Source organism: Magnolia sinica, chromosome 5 (genome assembly GCF_029962835.1).
Source record: "Magnolia sinica isolate HGM2019 chromosome 5, MsV1, whole genome shotgun sequence".
Classification (NCBI taxonomy): Eukaryota; Viridiplantae; Streptophyta; class Magnoliopsida; order Magnoliales; family Magnoliaceae; genus Magnolia; species Magnolia sinica.
Window position 1 is genome coordinate 8,019,104 of NC_080577.1, and position 14,384 is coordinate 8,033,487.

Here is a 14,384-nt window from a genome sequence, read left to right on the forward strand (position 1 = left end):
TTTTCTTTTTCTTTTTATTTTTTCTTTCTTTTTTCTTTTAGTTAAGTTGGGATCTAACCCGAGAACTCAATCTCGAAACATGCCCTGTCTACATTGAGCTACAGCTTCAAACCCAAGGTTTCTTTAGCCGTTTCCTTGCTTCTTTTTAACAAAATTCGAATACCTATCAAAAAATGGTGGGACAGGATTCGTGTAGCTGACCCTCATTAGTTGGGATAAGGCTTAGGTGATGATGATGACGACAACAATGATGATGAACTGCCCTTGTCCTCCAATCTGCCCTTTTTTTGAGTAATGAACTAAATGGTTCTGTTGGGTTCATCTGGTCATTTCTTTAACTGCCATTCCGTCAGTTCATCTGGTCTTGATGAACTCAGCAATTAACATTATGTATTGAACTGCAGAAGGTTTAACAAGAGGGAATGACAAAAAAATTAATGATAGCCCACAAATTACAGTTATGTTTCTTTTTCCAGGAGCATAAAACCTTGCTGCGAATGCGTAGAAATTTGCAATTTAATCAATAATTGCAATTCAATTCGACAGGGCATCTGACTATGCACAAATGTTGAATAAGATGATTAACATACATGAGCCATACAATGAATCAATCGCAAAAGGGGTATCCTGCTCAATGGTAACGGATACATTCCAAGGATTCATCATGCAAGAAAATGACCAAAATTACAGAAAACATACCACTGTTTCGTATACAATGTTAGGATCCAGAGAAATTACAGATGCAAGAAAACCCTAACAGGCAGGAAAACTAAACTCTTCTTGAATCCTGACCTTTAAAATAAGCCATTTGAAGTTTCCAGTTTCCCTCAATATCAAACACCAAAAGTGTATCACAACGTAGAAAACATATCACAAGAAAGGTAACGAACAACCCAAAAAGGAAGACAATCCTGCTTAAAATAAAAAAGGATTGATTTGTTACCACGCTCAGCTAAACACTTCATAGAATTTCTCAATGACGAGTAACCCAGAGTCGATGGATTCCAACGGGTCCTTTCTAAGACGGTGTCTTAAGCAGTTGGGAATGACGGTTGCGATATCCTCAGCCATTACTATGTCTCTCGCCTTTAGAGCAGCCAAAGCTTTCGCAGCCCTGTTCGTCACAATGTCACCTCTCAACCCATCAACATTCAGCTCGGCACACACCTTGGAGATCTTCACGCGGAGATCATGGTCAATCTGAACAGAAGAAAGAGAGCTTCTAGCTGCATCAATTTGCTGTTGCAGCTTCTCTTGCTCCGCCTTGTATGAATCCCGGAACTCCTTTGGATTGCGGTCAAACCGCGCTCTCTCCTCCACAATCTTCACTCTCAGTTCTGCATCTCTCACTGTTCCCACCTGTGCATGCATTCCAAACCTATCAAGAAGCTGTGGCCTCAGCTCACCTTCTTCCGGGTTTCCCGATCCAATGAGGATGAATCGAGCAGGATGTGAAATCGAGATCCCCTCTCTTTCAACCGTATTCCATCCAGAGGCAGCAGAATCCAGAAGCACGTCGACCAAGTGATCATCCAAGAGATTAACTTCATCAACATAAAGAATCCCTCGATTGGCCTTAGCAAGCAGGCCCGGCTCAAATGCCTTGACGCCCTCTGTGAGTGCCTTCTCGATATCGATGGTCCCACAAACACGATCCTCAGTTGCACCAAGTGGCAAATCAACCATAGTGATCTTTGTCGTCATGACAGGGATCTGCTCACCATTCCACACACGTTCTCTAACTTCCACACCCATGGATTCCGGATCTTCTGGGTCAGAGTTGAATGGGTCACCAGAAACTACTTTAATTTCAGGAAGTAAGTCTACTAAAGACCTGACAGTGGTGGATTTCCCGGTCCCACGGTCACCCATGATCATGACACCACCGATTTTTGGATCAATGACATTTAACAGAAGGCAGAGTTTCATCTCATCCTGTCCTACAATTGCAGAAAATGGATATACAGGTCGCTGGCTTTCTTTAGCAGCAGCACGCTTCTGAGCCTGAGAAGATTGCATAACATATAAATTCATTCTAGTTACTCAGAAGGGAATTCTTGTCAATGACTGAAGGTTCATTATGCAGAATGGGAGAATGAATTGAAGATGAGGCAGCAACCAATCTTGAGCTGCTGCACCAAAAATTAGACAAATGGCAACAGCATCTCGATCCAAACCATTCATCATGTCGATCCCACTGGGATGGACCACTGCCCACACATTCGGACAAACTACCCAAATGTTGGACCTTTTCCTACTCAATTCTGATCATAGTTGATATTCTTTTCTAATGTCCATTTGTAGATCAATGGTTGGACCGTTAAGGTTGTGCCATAGAAAAGATTTTTCGTCTGTGGGACATCCATTGTAAGACCCGCCAGATGAGTGGTCTGGATGATTGGCTTCTGTACCATGTGTCATATTTAAGTGCGACACAGAACAGATTGGTCAGCCATGCTCATCTTACATTTCCCCTAGAAAATTTCTTAGGACTTGTTTGGGTGTCACTTAAAAAATGAGCTCATCTCATTTTAGTTAATAGTAATTAGAAAAAATTCTTATGCATCCAATATCACATTTCCTTCTAGTAAGGATTAGAAATAATCTTGATAACCAACATTCATGATATCTGAAGCATAATTATGATTAACTAAAATGAGATGAGCTCATTCTTTAAGTGGCACCCAAACAGGCCCTTATAACAATTCCAAATTCCATTTATAATGGAAATAGGCCTGCTCTTGGAGCCAGGCCATTCGTATGGATGATCGGAGCCGTTCAAGAGGCAGGATCCATGATGAATATGTCATGGGTAAAGTATAAAGTAGCCATAAAACTGATCCGAGCCATTGACAGTTACAAATCATAGAATGATCAATGGTTAGGTTCCATGGTGAGGCCCACCTCCTGAAGCGAGTCTTAGGTTGATCCACATGGACCAGCTGGCGGACTACAATTTCACTGTAGTAGCTGCCCTAACCACAAATCACAGACAGAAAGGAAGAAAGAAAGAAAGAAGGAACTAAATGAGGGGCAGTATGGTAAAATGCAGAATACGTCACGTACCTGCTCCTCTGAGCTGATTTCAGTGGCGACATTGGCGACAGAGACATGGAAACGAGATCTGTTCTTCTTCCTACTCTCAATTCCAAGCTCTCCGTGGAAATTCCTCCCGTAATTACAGCCTGTAGAAATTTTAAAACATCTTTTCTTAAAATCTGCTGTTATCTCGTGCAAATTCAGGAAAAGAGAATAAGAAGAAGGGAAAATAAGGGAGGGAGGGAGGGAGAGAGAGAGAAAGAGAGGGAAGGGAATTTTGTTTTACCAGCGGCTGTTGAAGGGAAAGAACGAGACGCGTATTTGGGGAATCTTCTAGAAGCTAAGACGGTTGCTGCTGAAGAAGAAGGCGATCCGAGTAATCCGGCCATGGGTTCTGCTCCTTTGTAAAGAGTTTCTTTCTTCCCGTCTCTGTTTCTCGTTGCCTTTTTATGGCGGCATGATTTGCTGATAAGAGGATAAGTCGTCCGATTCTCTGCTTGTCGATTTCTTGAAGGGTGCTAGTTCGCACGGCTGCTACTGTTGTACACGTATATCGGATCAGGGCCACTTACTCGACGAGGGCCACTGTACCTTTGCAAAGAAGTATAGCCACAGGCTTATGTCGAAGAGAGACCGTCGGCATGTTCCTTTTTAACCGTTCATTCCCTTTTTCGTGATCCACTTGATTAGCGGACGACAACACGGTGGACCCTACGAAGATTTCAACGGTGGGTATCATTATCACCACTGCTTACTGTGATGTGGTCCATTTGAGCATTGGATCTGCCTCATTCTTGGCCTGATACACTGAAATGACCTGGAAAATAGATGAATGGCGTGGAAACAACCCATACATCACGGTGGACCCCACGGAGCCCCTTCATGTCCCATTCAAATCCCACGCAATTCGCTCTCTTACCGCGCCCAATGGGTTTCGGCAAATGTGACTTAGCTGCGATTCGAGGTCCAACGATGTGGGTGTCAACTTGAACATTGGGCCCACCTAGATGAATGGGTTGTGTATCAATGTTGTCCATTTTTTATTTTTATTTTTTAATCTTATTTCTTGGAATGGACTCAAAAAATGAAACATATCCAAATCTCAGGTAGACCACACCACAGGATGTAGAGGTTCTCAATCATTAAATACTTTTTGTGGGTCACAGAATATTTAGATCAAGCTTATATTTGTTTTCTCTTCATCAAGTTCCACGTGAACTTCTCAACAATTTGAATGGCAAATAAACATTGCAGTTGACCTCAGGAGGTTTTTAATGATGAGCCTTCAATTACCAATATTTCCTATAATCTGATCCATTTGAGATTTGAATCCGACTCATTTTTGAGTCCATGCTCTAAAATGAGCTGGAAAAATGGATGGATGGTGTGGATATCCAATACATACATTGAAGTGAGCATACGGTAGGTCCCACCCACACGCTTGATCCGATGTAGAGAGTACTTAATTTTCTCATAATGTGGCATAGCTATCTCGGTAATGCATACATTTTTATAGATATATACATATCACTCACAAAACAATTCAATCCATTACTTTTCTACCGTTTGACACGTAGCATTTGTTAACTTTAACAAATTTTAACACCATCAATTTAATTGCTATAGATTAAATAGAGATAATTGTATGCTGGAAGAGGCCTTTAAGACATGGTAGGGCCCTGGAAATAGATGGACTTGATTTGGCCCTACAAATAGATGGCCCTGATTTGCAAATCAGGTGAAAGGTGATATGGACTTGCATGAATGGTCCATGTTAAAGGTGGACTACACATGAGGAACAATCCACATGCAATGTTCAACATGGTAGACTGTTAATAACCAGGTGAAAGGTACCAAGGGGGAGTAGGGTTGTTAAGGAGGAGTTATTGTAATTTTTAAAAATAACAGCATAATAGTTTTTATTTGAAAAGCAATTATATACGACTCTGGTGCAGTCTCGTTTCGATACTCTGCCAGTAGTAACGCACGTGCGCAACTTGCTACTTTACACTTGGCACGCATGAACATGAATCGAAACCGTCCAAATAGTGGTCTTAATGCTAATGGGCACATACCCAAACCCTACTGGTCTGATTAACGGTCATCATTTGTTATCGGGTTTGGACTGTTGATCCTTTTTATTTGATCCATACATTTTCTGAGAACCAATTAGGTGTCTAGAATAATCCATCCAGATGGGCTCCACCTGTACACTAGCTATAAGCAGCTGGAGGTTTCTCGCTCCTCCATCACAAACCGTGTTCCAACCTGATCTCAACCGTACACGTGGCACACATAAGTATGTAGAGTTTCTCACTTCGGGACCCCATAGCAAAGGTGCCAAAATACATTTGAGGGGACTACATCGTGAATTGCAGTATTTAATTGAGATGAGTACGTCGAATCCATACGCGGTATACGAAACTAGATGAATGCTCATCTAAGATTATGCCATCACGCGTTAGCTGGGCCTTGATCCACAAGGGCTCAGATTCTGCTACTCTACTCTAATGGGCCAATCAAAAAACGCATCAGGCAATCCTAACCGTCTGATCCGAGCAAATGGGATTTATATTCACCTCATACATCATGTCTCGTTGTATAGGCACTACATAACAAACCATGGATGGTGAAAGATGGGCTTCACAATATTTCATTGAAGCATATATGAGAAAATTAAAATACATCAAAGCAGCTACTATTTGCTGTTGAAAATCTCCATTTCCTCCTTAAAAGCCGGAACGGCAGCTGCGGGCAAAGACACCAGAACCTTAAACCCGTCCTTCTTCCCTTCATTCGCAGATGAGTAAGGCAAGAAAAAGGAAGGCTCTACGCTCCCAAGCAAGTTCCATGACAATGGCTGCACAGTCACAGGACCGCCCCATCCAAAATCCACAGCCGAATGGCCCAAGTGTCTCCAATCCGTGAACCCGCTCACACGTTCCCCGGCCGTGATTCCATCGGCGTAGTAGAGTTCCTGAAAATCAATGAATGAACGGACATACTCATCTGTGATGTTCCGTTTGCTCTTCTTGATCATCTCAGCGGTCTGCCAAACGGGCTGCTCCACCAGCTCTGCGGCGCTCGTCTGCACGTATATGGGAACGCAGCCGTTGCCCCAGTAACCGGCGGGCAATGCTGGCTTCACCTGCTTTCTTATGTTCGTAGAGTAGACAAACTTCACCTTCGCATCGCTGGGAACGCCTGAGGCCTTGACTCTGTTTATTAGCAAACAGAGTAATGAAGGATTAGATGATGCCTGGCCATCCAGATGAACGATGTACGGTTGACAATGCTCCTCAGCACAGTTGCTTATCAAGCCAAAAACAAAAGGCTGCTTCGTTGCACTGGACAATGAATATTACAACTGAATAAAGGAAATTCACGACCGTTCATCAGGTGGCCCCTGCAACTCAAGTATGAAGGCCGCATAGATTAGCTCATGCTTGTCTGTGGTTGCCTACAAATGACACTACTACCCAAAATAAGCAATGGTCTCCATTCAATGGAGTATCGACAAAAATCCTCCAATCCATTGGCTAGGATAATCAGCATGATTTCCAGCTTTGGTACCTACTACTTGATGAGCGGTTTAGATTTCACACAAGTGTGCGACATGTACAGTTTTAGGTCAAGGACACGGAGGTTTATCTGTCCATCACAGGCCCAGAAGCCTAGGCCGGTTGCACTACGATGTGCAGTGGTATACAAACAAGACAAATCTAGGCCGTCTAAATTGTGGACCTTACGGTGCATGGGCTGCATCGGACAATCACACTGATCAGGAAATCCTAACCATCCAATTAGGCAAAAACAAACTTACGGTTAAGCATGACACGGTTGGCCATCCAAATTGACAGGCAGAGTTAAGACAATCAAGATTGTTCAATCAGCTTAGCATACGCACAATCTAAAATGTGGCATGATTTCGACGGTCCATATTGATGGGCATGGATGCCAAAGTTCAATGAGTTGCAAAGGGCTGAAACTGGAGGCGACTTGCTTGTGACATGTCCATGAGACATCCGACATCCAGTCCAAGTTCCCTAGATGTGAGCCAAAATTGAGGCAGATCTAAAACTTAAGTGGGCCACACCACAACAAACAATGGGTTTGAACACCCACTATCTAGACTTCATTTGAGCCCACAAGTTATTGATCAAGATGATATTTGTGTTGTCCATACATTGCGTAAAAGTCACAAGGAGTTGAGTGGAATATAAAGATCATAGTAGCCCTGAGAAAGTTCCAATTGCCGGTGCTTTTATCCCTACTATTTCTTGTGGTGTAGGCTACTTAATTTTTGGATCTGGCTCATTTTGGGCTTACATATTTAAAATATCTGAGTGTAATATGGACATGTGGTGGGCCTCAGAAAACTTTGGGTTACACGTAGCTCTGAGTACGCTAGAACTCATTGTGAACACGTTGATACTCTGACAGTGTGATGGTTGATACTCAGGCACTTAGAAATAGGGCTGAAAGTCAGGCGGGTCGGGTTGGGTTGGTGCTAACCCTAGCCCAACCCAAGATTCCTATACCTCAACCCAACCCAACCTCGGGTTGGGAATTTTCAACCCAAGCCCAACCCAAGCGGGTTGGGTTGGGTTGGGTTGGGTTGGTCGGGTAAATATATGCTAATATTTTCATTATTACATTAGTCTATCATATTTTCAATACAAGTTTTATTTTTTATACCTATAATTTTATTAATTATATATATAGTTATTTATCATAAAGAATATTTTTTCTAAACAAACAATCTAAAATATAGTACAAGTACACTTTTAAAAGTCATATTGTATCAAGCAATCTATTTGGGAGAGAGAAATCCGGTGTATCTTGTTAGCTTAAGTCATCAAAAATGGCACCGACCAATGAAACCCAACGACATTGGAATTTCCTATGCATTTAACACAGATGATCCACACACAATTATAATTAATTTATAAGGAACTTATATATTGATCAGGTTCGGGTTGGGTTGGGTAACCCGAGACCTCGACCCGAGCCCAACCCAAATTTTATCGGGTTGGCATTTGTATGGCCCAAGCCCGAAACCAAACCCGATACATCTTGCCCAAGCCCAACCCAATGTCGGGTTGAACCCACCCAACTTTCAACCCTACTTATAAATTACACGGTAGTATACAAGTCAAATTAAATTGTCCAAATTATGATTCCTAGTGTTATGGGAGAATTTGAGCCGACCCCAATTGAGGTAAGCTCGGCTCAACCAGTTGAGCGGCCTTATCAAAACAGGTCGGACGGCAAAGCTAGATGAGTTGACCGTGGCACAATATTAGCTCATTTATTCTAAGTCCCGACGATCCGTGTCCAGCTACCAAGTTCTTTTGTAGAACTTTCACATCAGCCTGGAACCCAGAAGAATTCATTACACACCCCATCCGTTGACGACGACTAGACCCTCGTCGACAAGCGACTTGGCTCAGCCCGCTCATAGGCTCGGATTGTCATAGGCATGACCCAGACTATAGGGTTGGCTCGGACGAGGACGTAACCTATAATCACACCAAAGAATCAACTCCGGTAGCGCACATAAGGAGTAATGTCCGGCACACAATCTCCAGGTAACTGCCAACATCAACGCAAGCACCGTTCACTCCTAATGGCAGAGATCATGCCGAGAATGACGAACACGTTCACTTTAGTTAGAAGGTATAAATAGGAGATATGTCTACAGGGACAGGTACGCAAAATCTCTCACCCGAAACCTACCTACACTACTTAGACCCAGATACTTATCCTGACTTTGGCAACGGAGGGTCCCCTGCTCTAGCCAAGGTCTCCTTTGTCCTTCTCCTATGTGGGTTTACGGGGCTCTGCGCGAGTGCTCAGAGCTTGGAGAGGGTGAACCAGATTTTTGCATCAACACCTAGCTTAGAGTTATATGAACTAAAAATTAAACTTATTTGATCGCGTAACTATTGGATTAGTGGACATTTATGACATTAAAATTTGATCATGTAACTATTGGACTAGTGGACATTTATTGGACATTAAAATTGAAAAAAATCCAATGGTCCGATTTCAACAAAAAGTGTACACGAATCAGAGACCAATATGATCCTGGGACTGACTTTAACGATAGTGGGGTTCACTGTTTAGTCGGTTTAGCTTTGGTTAACGTACGCCACTTGTATGATTTATGAGTGCCGCGTATCAAATTACGCTGCCCGAGTATCAACAATCTGTGTTGACTGTTGACCTAAGCAGGACCTGATGGGTACAGAAACGAGAAATGTCTGCTATTGGAAGCGTTTGTGAAGGGAAAGCTTGGGGTAGGTGGTTTCTCAGGTCCATTCCGGACTCGAGTTTCTTGTAACTACAGTTGGAGGGAGTTCCTGTGACCCAAAGCTCTTTTGGACCCACCTTGATGTTCGTGTGACATCTAATCCGTTCATCAGTTTCGCTGGCTCGTGTTAGAATGTGATCCCAAAAATGAGGGAGTACCAAAACTCAAGTGATCCACACTAGAGGAAACACAGTGAAGATGGAAACGACCTTGATTGAAACCTTCCTGACGCCTACCATGATGTTTATATACCATCCAAACCACTCATTCCCATTTCTCACCGGGATGAAGGGAAAATACAAAAATCAGCCTGATCCAGAACTTCCACGGAACTGAGGAACGTTTCAATTGTGGGTGTTTAATCCCTATCGTTTCTTCTGGTGTGGACCACTTGAGTTTTGGAGTGATTGTCACATGGACATTTCTGTGGGCCCCCACAAAGCTTTGCGTCACAGGAACTCCATGTACAGGGGTTACAGGAAACTCCCGTCCGTCCACACTCGCAACAACTGGGTGGGCCCCACCAACTCATGCTTCCTGCCTAATGAAGCCTCTATGTTTTCGTCGACTCAGACGCGACTTCTCAAAATCAACATACCTGGCCCGCCATATGAACGCACCCAAAGCTTCGAAGGTCGTAAAGCTCGAGCCCGACTCTTCCAGCAGCAGACCCTTGAAACGCTCCACGCACTCGTCCCTCACGTGATAGCACTCCCGCAGAATCGGATACTCCACGGTCGAGTACGCAGAGAATTCCTTGTCCAAGCTCAGAAACTCGCTCAAAGGGAACTCGACCCGCGGAGGATCTCTCGGCCCGAGCAGAACCGCCCGGTCCCAGATGGGCTCAATCGCCAGCTCAGCCGCCCCGCGCGCGAACCCGGCCACCGCGCCCAAGAAATGCGTCGACCCCATGCCGTCGAACAAGGAATGGTGGGCGCACATGCCGAGGCTAAATCCACCGCACGCGAAGATCGTGATCTGTATGACAAGCGGGTGGAGGAGCTCTTCGCCCGAATTAGGATCGGGCACGAGCCGTTCGAGGAAAGACGCGCCCGGTTCGTCGAGGTAGTTGACGGCTGCGAGAGAGCGGTCTGCGGAGGCGCGGATGACAGGCACGCCTTGCCCCTCGGCGCACGATAGCTCGAGGCGGTCGTCTATTGGGCGGCGTCGGAGAGTGCCGGCGACGGGGTAGTAGTAGAAGAGGGCTTTAGAGAGGGCTTGGGAGATGACGTGGACGGGATCGGCGGGATGTGGAGATGAAGGGTTGGAATTGGCATAGGCGCGGAGGGTGCGGAAGGGGACGTGAACGTTGCGATCGTTGTCGAGGTGGGAGAGAGGGAGGACGTGGCATTCATCCGACCGTTGGTGGAATGGGGAGGGAGAGGGGTAGACGAGGAACTTCTCTAACACTTGCACATCCATTCTTGGTTTGATTAGCTGCTTGCTTGCTGTATGGCTGTGGACGGGTCGGGTTCTTTATATCACGGTGCGGTAACAGCTTAGTGGGTGAGGCCTGACAGTGGGACAACCTCGATGTATCTTTTGTCCATCCACGCCGTTCATCCGCTTTTCCAGATCATTTTAGAGTGTGCCTTTAAAATGGAGGTAGATCCAAATCTCACTGGACCACATCATAGGAAAGTAGTGGTGATTGAACGCCCACCATTAAAAACTTCCTAGGTCTCACTGTAATTTTTATTTGCCATCCAACCTGTTGATAACGTCTCACGGACATGGATGAAGGGAAATAAAAATAGCATCTTGATCCAAAACTTTTATAGTGAACTAAAAGAAGTTTTTAATGGTGGGAATTCAATCCCTTATGTGTGGCCCACCTGAGATTTAAATCCACCTAATTCTTTTCCCTAATCTAAGATGAGATGGAAAAATGGATGGACGGAGTGGATATATAACAAGTACATCTAGGTGGGCCCCACGGTAAAGGCCTTAACTCACCCAACCCGCTGCCCACCGGTTTTTTTCCGCATGCCAGCCAGCCAAAAGCAAGGAATGCTGACTGTACTCACTGGAGTGTACTCGCATCACACGTGGAAATGATGCACGCGTGTACGTGGTCGAGTCCGTCGTGGCCTCATTAGGTGATAACAGCTATATGTATCCGGCTGATATCATCGTCACGTGGTCTAACATGTACAAAATAAATGGGTGATGAAAGAAATTAACTAACGGTCTAGATAGATTAACTAAATGCGTACGTGTGACCTACCTAATGATCATATTGGCCTGATTTACGGAACGTGGTTTCTGCTACGGAGATTGTCTGATTAGAGGCTGAAATATTTTCGTACGTGTGCTTGCGCATGTGAGTTGCGTATGTTTGCAAAGTGAACTCGTGCGAGCATACACAGCGTTCTCATACAGTCTGCGCGTTCGGTGGGCGTCTGGCGGCCTATGAAGGCTGGAAAAGGAACGTGGACCAGTCACAGCCTCGTATCCCGTGGATCTACCGGACGAGGATTAGATACTGACTTTGTAGGCCCCACCATGATGTATGTGTTTTATCCACACCGTCCATCCATTTAGAGAGATCCTTTTGTGACATGAGCCAAAAAATGTAGCAGATCCAAAGCTCAAGTGAACCCCACCATAGAAAACAGTGGAGATAGTGACGCTCACCGTTTAGGCCCACCATGATGTTTATTTGATGTTAAACTTGTATATGATTCAACACAGACATGGATGAAGGGAAAACACAAATATCGGCTTGATTGAAAACCTTTTCGGCCCTCGAGAAGTTTTTAATGGTAGGCCTTCAATTCTCACTGTCTTCTACAGTGGGATCCACTTGAGCTTTAGATCTGCCACCATATTTGGATCATGCTTTAAAATGGTCTCTGGAAGTGGATGGACGGTGTTGATACAACACATACAGCCTGGTGGGGCCCAAGAAGCCTGAACCAGTCAGGCATCCGGATCTACTGAGCGCGACGTCGCTGCGACCCGGGAACCAGCGATGTGGGTGAGACGCTTACCGTAGCGGCCGACCTCGATGTATGCATTATATATCACGCCGTTTATCTGTTTCTCCAGCTTATTTTAGTGCATGGTACTGAAAATGAAGTAGAAAATTTTTTTGATCTGACCACACCACAGTTAACAGTGGTTAATGACCATTAGAAGCCTTTTGTGGGTAACTGATATTATTATTTTTCCTTTTATCCAAAGTCTGTGTGACCTTATCTATCGGTTGGATTGCCAATAAAAATTCCGGTGAATGCTAGGGAGTTTTTAACGATTGGCTTTCTATGACCATTGTTTACTGTGCTGTGGTTCACTTAAAATTTCAATCCACTTTAAATTTTTATAACAAACCTTAAAATCAGTTAGAAAAACATGTGGATAGCGTGGCTGTACAATGCACATATCCCCACCTTACGGCTAACGTCGCACCCACGTGGTTGGTTGGCAGCCAAGTGGCGCTTCGATCTACCACCTAACCTTTCCTGGTCTTGCTCAGTAGGAGGGTAGGTTTTTTATACTCTGACAAAGTAGGTTACGTGATGTGTAAGTGCTTACTGTCCTGTTCATGCACTACTACATTAATACGGTGTAAAACGCATATTATTACATTTTATTTGTAATTTGACGTTGCCTGATCATTTACCGTATTCTTGGGAATCTCTCCACAACATGGATCGGCCGAAGTGTTTTTCGGTGATATAGTTTCGGGGGAGCCACCTAGATGCATATGTTATATCCCCACTGTTCATCATGGAGTTAGGCAGATCTAAAGCAGAAATGGACCAACCATACCATAGCTCGGGCGCAGTGCCGATTTCACGCTTGCAGTTGCTTGAGCTCTTGATTTTCTTTATTTTTCGATACATGCTCCGAAATGATATTGTAAAATAATTAACAATGGGGATATAAGACATTAATAAAATTACAACTAGGTGTATATAACAGAAAAATATACTTTATATTTCCTAAGAAGAGTGAAAGATAAGTAATGTACTATTATTATGATGGGGATATAAGACATTAATAAAATTACAACTAGGTGTATATAACAGAAAAATATACTTATATTTCCTAAGAAGAGTGAAAGATAAGTAATGTATTATTATTATGATATTTTACTTCCAATTATTATAATGATAATAATTATTACTCATTTACTACAGATTACAGCACATTATTGTTTTAATAGGAAAACCAAACACAAATTGCACACTTGCCATGGATTACCTCAAACTAAACCAACTAAATTAGGGAAATGACTGTCACTAGATTTCAATACAGAGCAATCCTAATCTCTCATTATTGAGCACTTATTTGTTGGAATAGGACCATTGGATGTTTGTAATGATAAATGTCCATCAATCCCATGCTCTCTAATAATCAAATGAGATTAATTTTGGTTTATAATTCATTTATATTTGGGCTTATAACATAAATAATTTATTTTGAATTACTTAAGGTCTATTTAAAATGAGGAAAATCCATGTAAATGATGGTAAGCACACCATCGTGAGGTTCACACGATTTGAAAAGAGAATGCCACCCTTGGTATTTCCAAAGGCTCTTTCAGTGACACCCTATTACCCATCCATAGAAGGCCTCAATATTAAAAAGATAAGTGTTGAAGTACTGGCTCTTATCTCATATTACTATAATGTAATTTCGAGCGAACTCTGATTAACCCTATATATTATAAAATTGAATTTAATGCTGATGTTAATTCATGTGCTTTGCAAAATCACGTCCAACAAAGATAAAATAATTGAATAAACAATAACTAATAAAACAATCACACACCACATACAAGATATTTAACGTGAAAATTATGGAAAAAAAAAAAAAGTTACACTACCCACCTTATTTAATTATATATAAAATTGATTTACACTTGCATGTGTAACACTAGGAAAACCCCAACCCCTTAAAAAAATAATTCCTAAGTTTTTATAGGTGTTTAGAACTCTCTCACCCTGCAAACACTTAGAAAAAAATACTGACATTGTATTAAGCCGTAGTTACGATTAAACTAAAATATCATAATTTGTAC

The 14,384-nt window shown here is 43.1% G+C and overlaps 2 protein-coding genes across 2 annotated transcripts; both read right to left on the reverse strand.

Annotated features, from left to right (window-relative positions):
- Positions 1 to 665: 665 nt before the first annotated feature.
- LOC131245330 (magnesium-chelatase subunit ChlI, chloroplastic-like) lies at positions 666 to 3,491 on the reverse strand. The gene is made up of 3 exons (XM_058244702.1): positions 3,326 to 3,491; positions 3,067 to 3,185; positions 666 to 2,004 (listed from the first exon to the last, which is right to left on the reverse strand). Exons 1-3 carry the CDS (start codon positions 3,426 to 3,428, stop codon positions 949 to 951), a joined length of 1,278 nt encoding a protein of 425 aa, XP_058100685.1. The 5' UTR covers positions 3,429 to 3,491; the 3' UTR covers positions 666 to 948.
- Positions 3,492 to 5,573: 2,082 nt separating this feature from the next.
- Positions 5,574 to 10,900, reverse strand: LOC131245332 (taxadien-5-alpha-ol O-acetyltransferase). The gene is made up of 2 exons (XM_058244705.1): positions 9,954 to 10,900; positions 5,574 to 6,257 (listed from the first exon to the last, which is right to left on the reverse strand). The coding sequence occupies exons 1-2, from the start codon at positions 10,775 to 10,777 to the stop codon at positions 5,738 to 5,740; spliced, it is 1,344 nt and encodes a 447-aa protein (XP_058100688.1). The 5' UTR covers positions 10,778 to 10,900; the 3' UTR covers positions 5,574 to 5,737.
- Between the last annotated feature and the right edge of the window lie 3,484 nt (positions 10,901 to 14,384).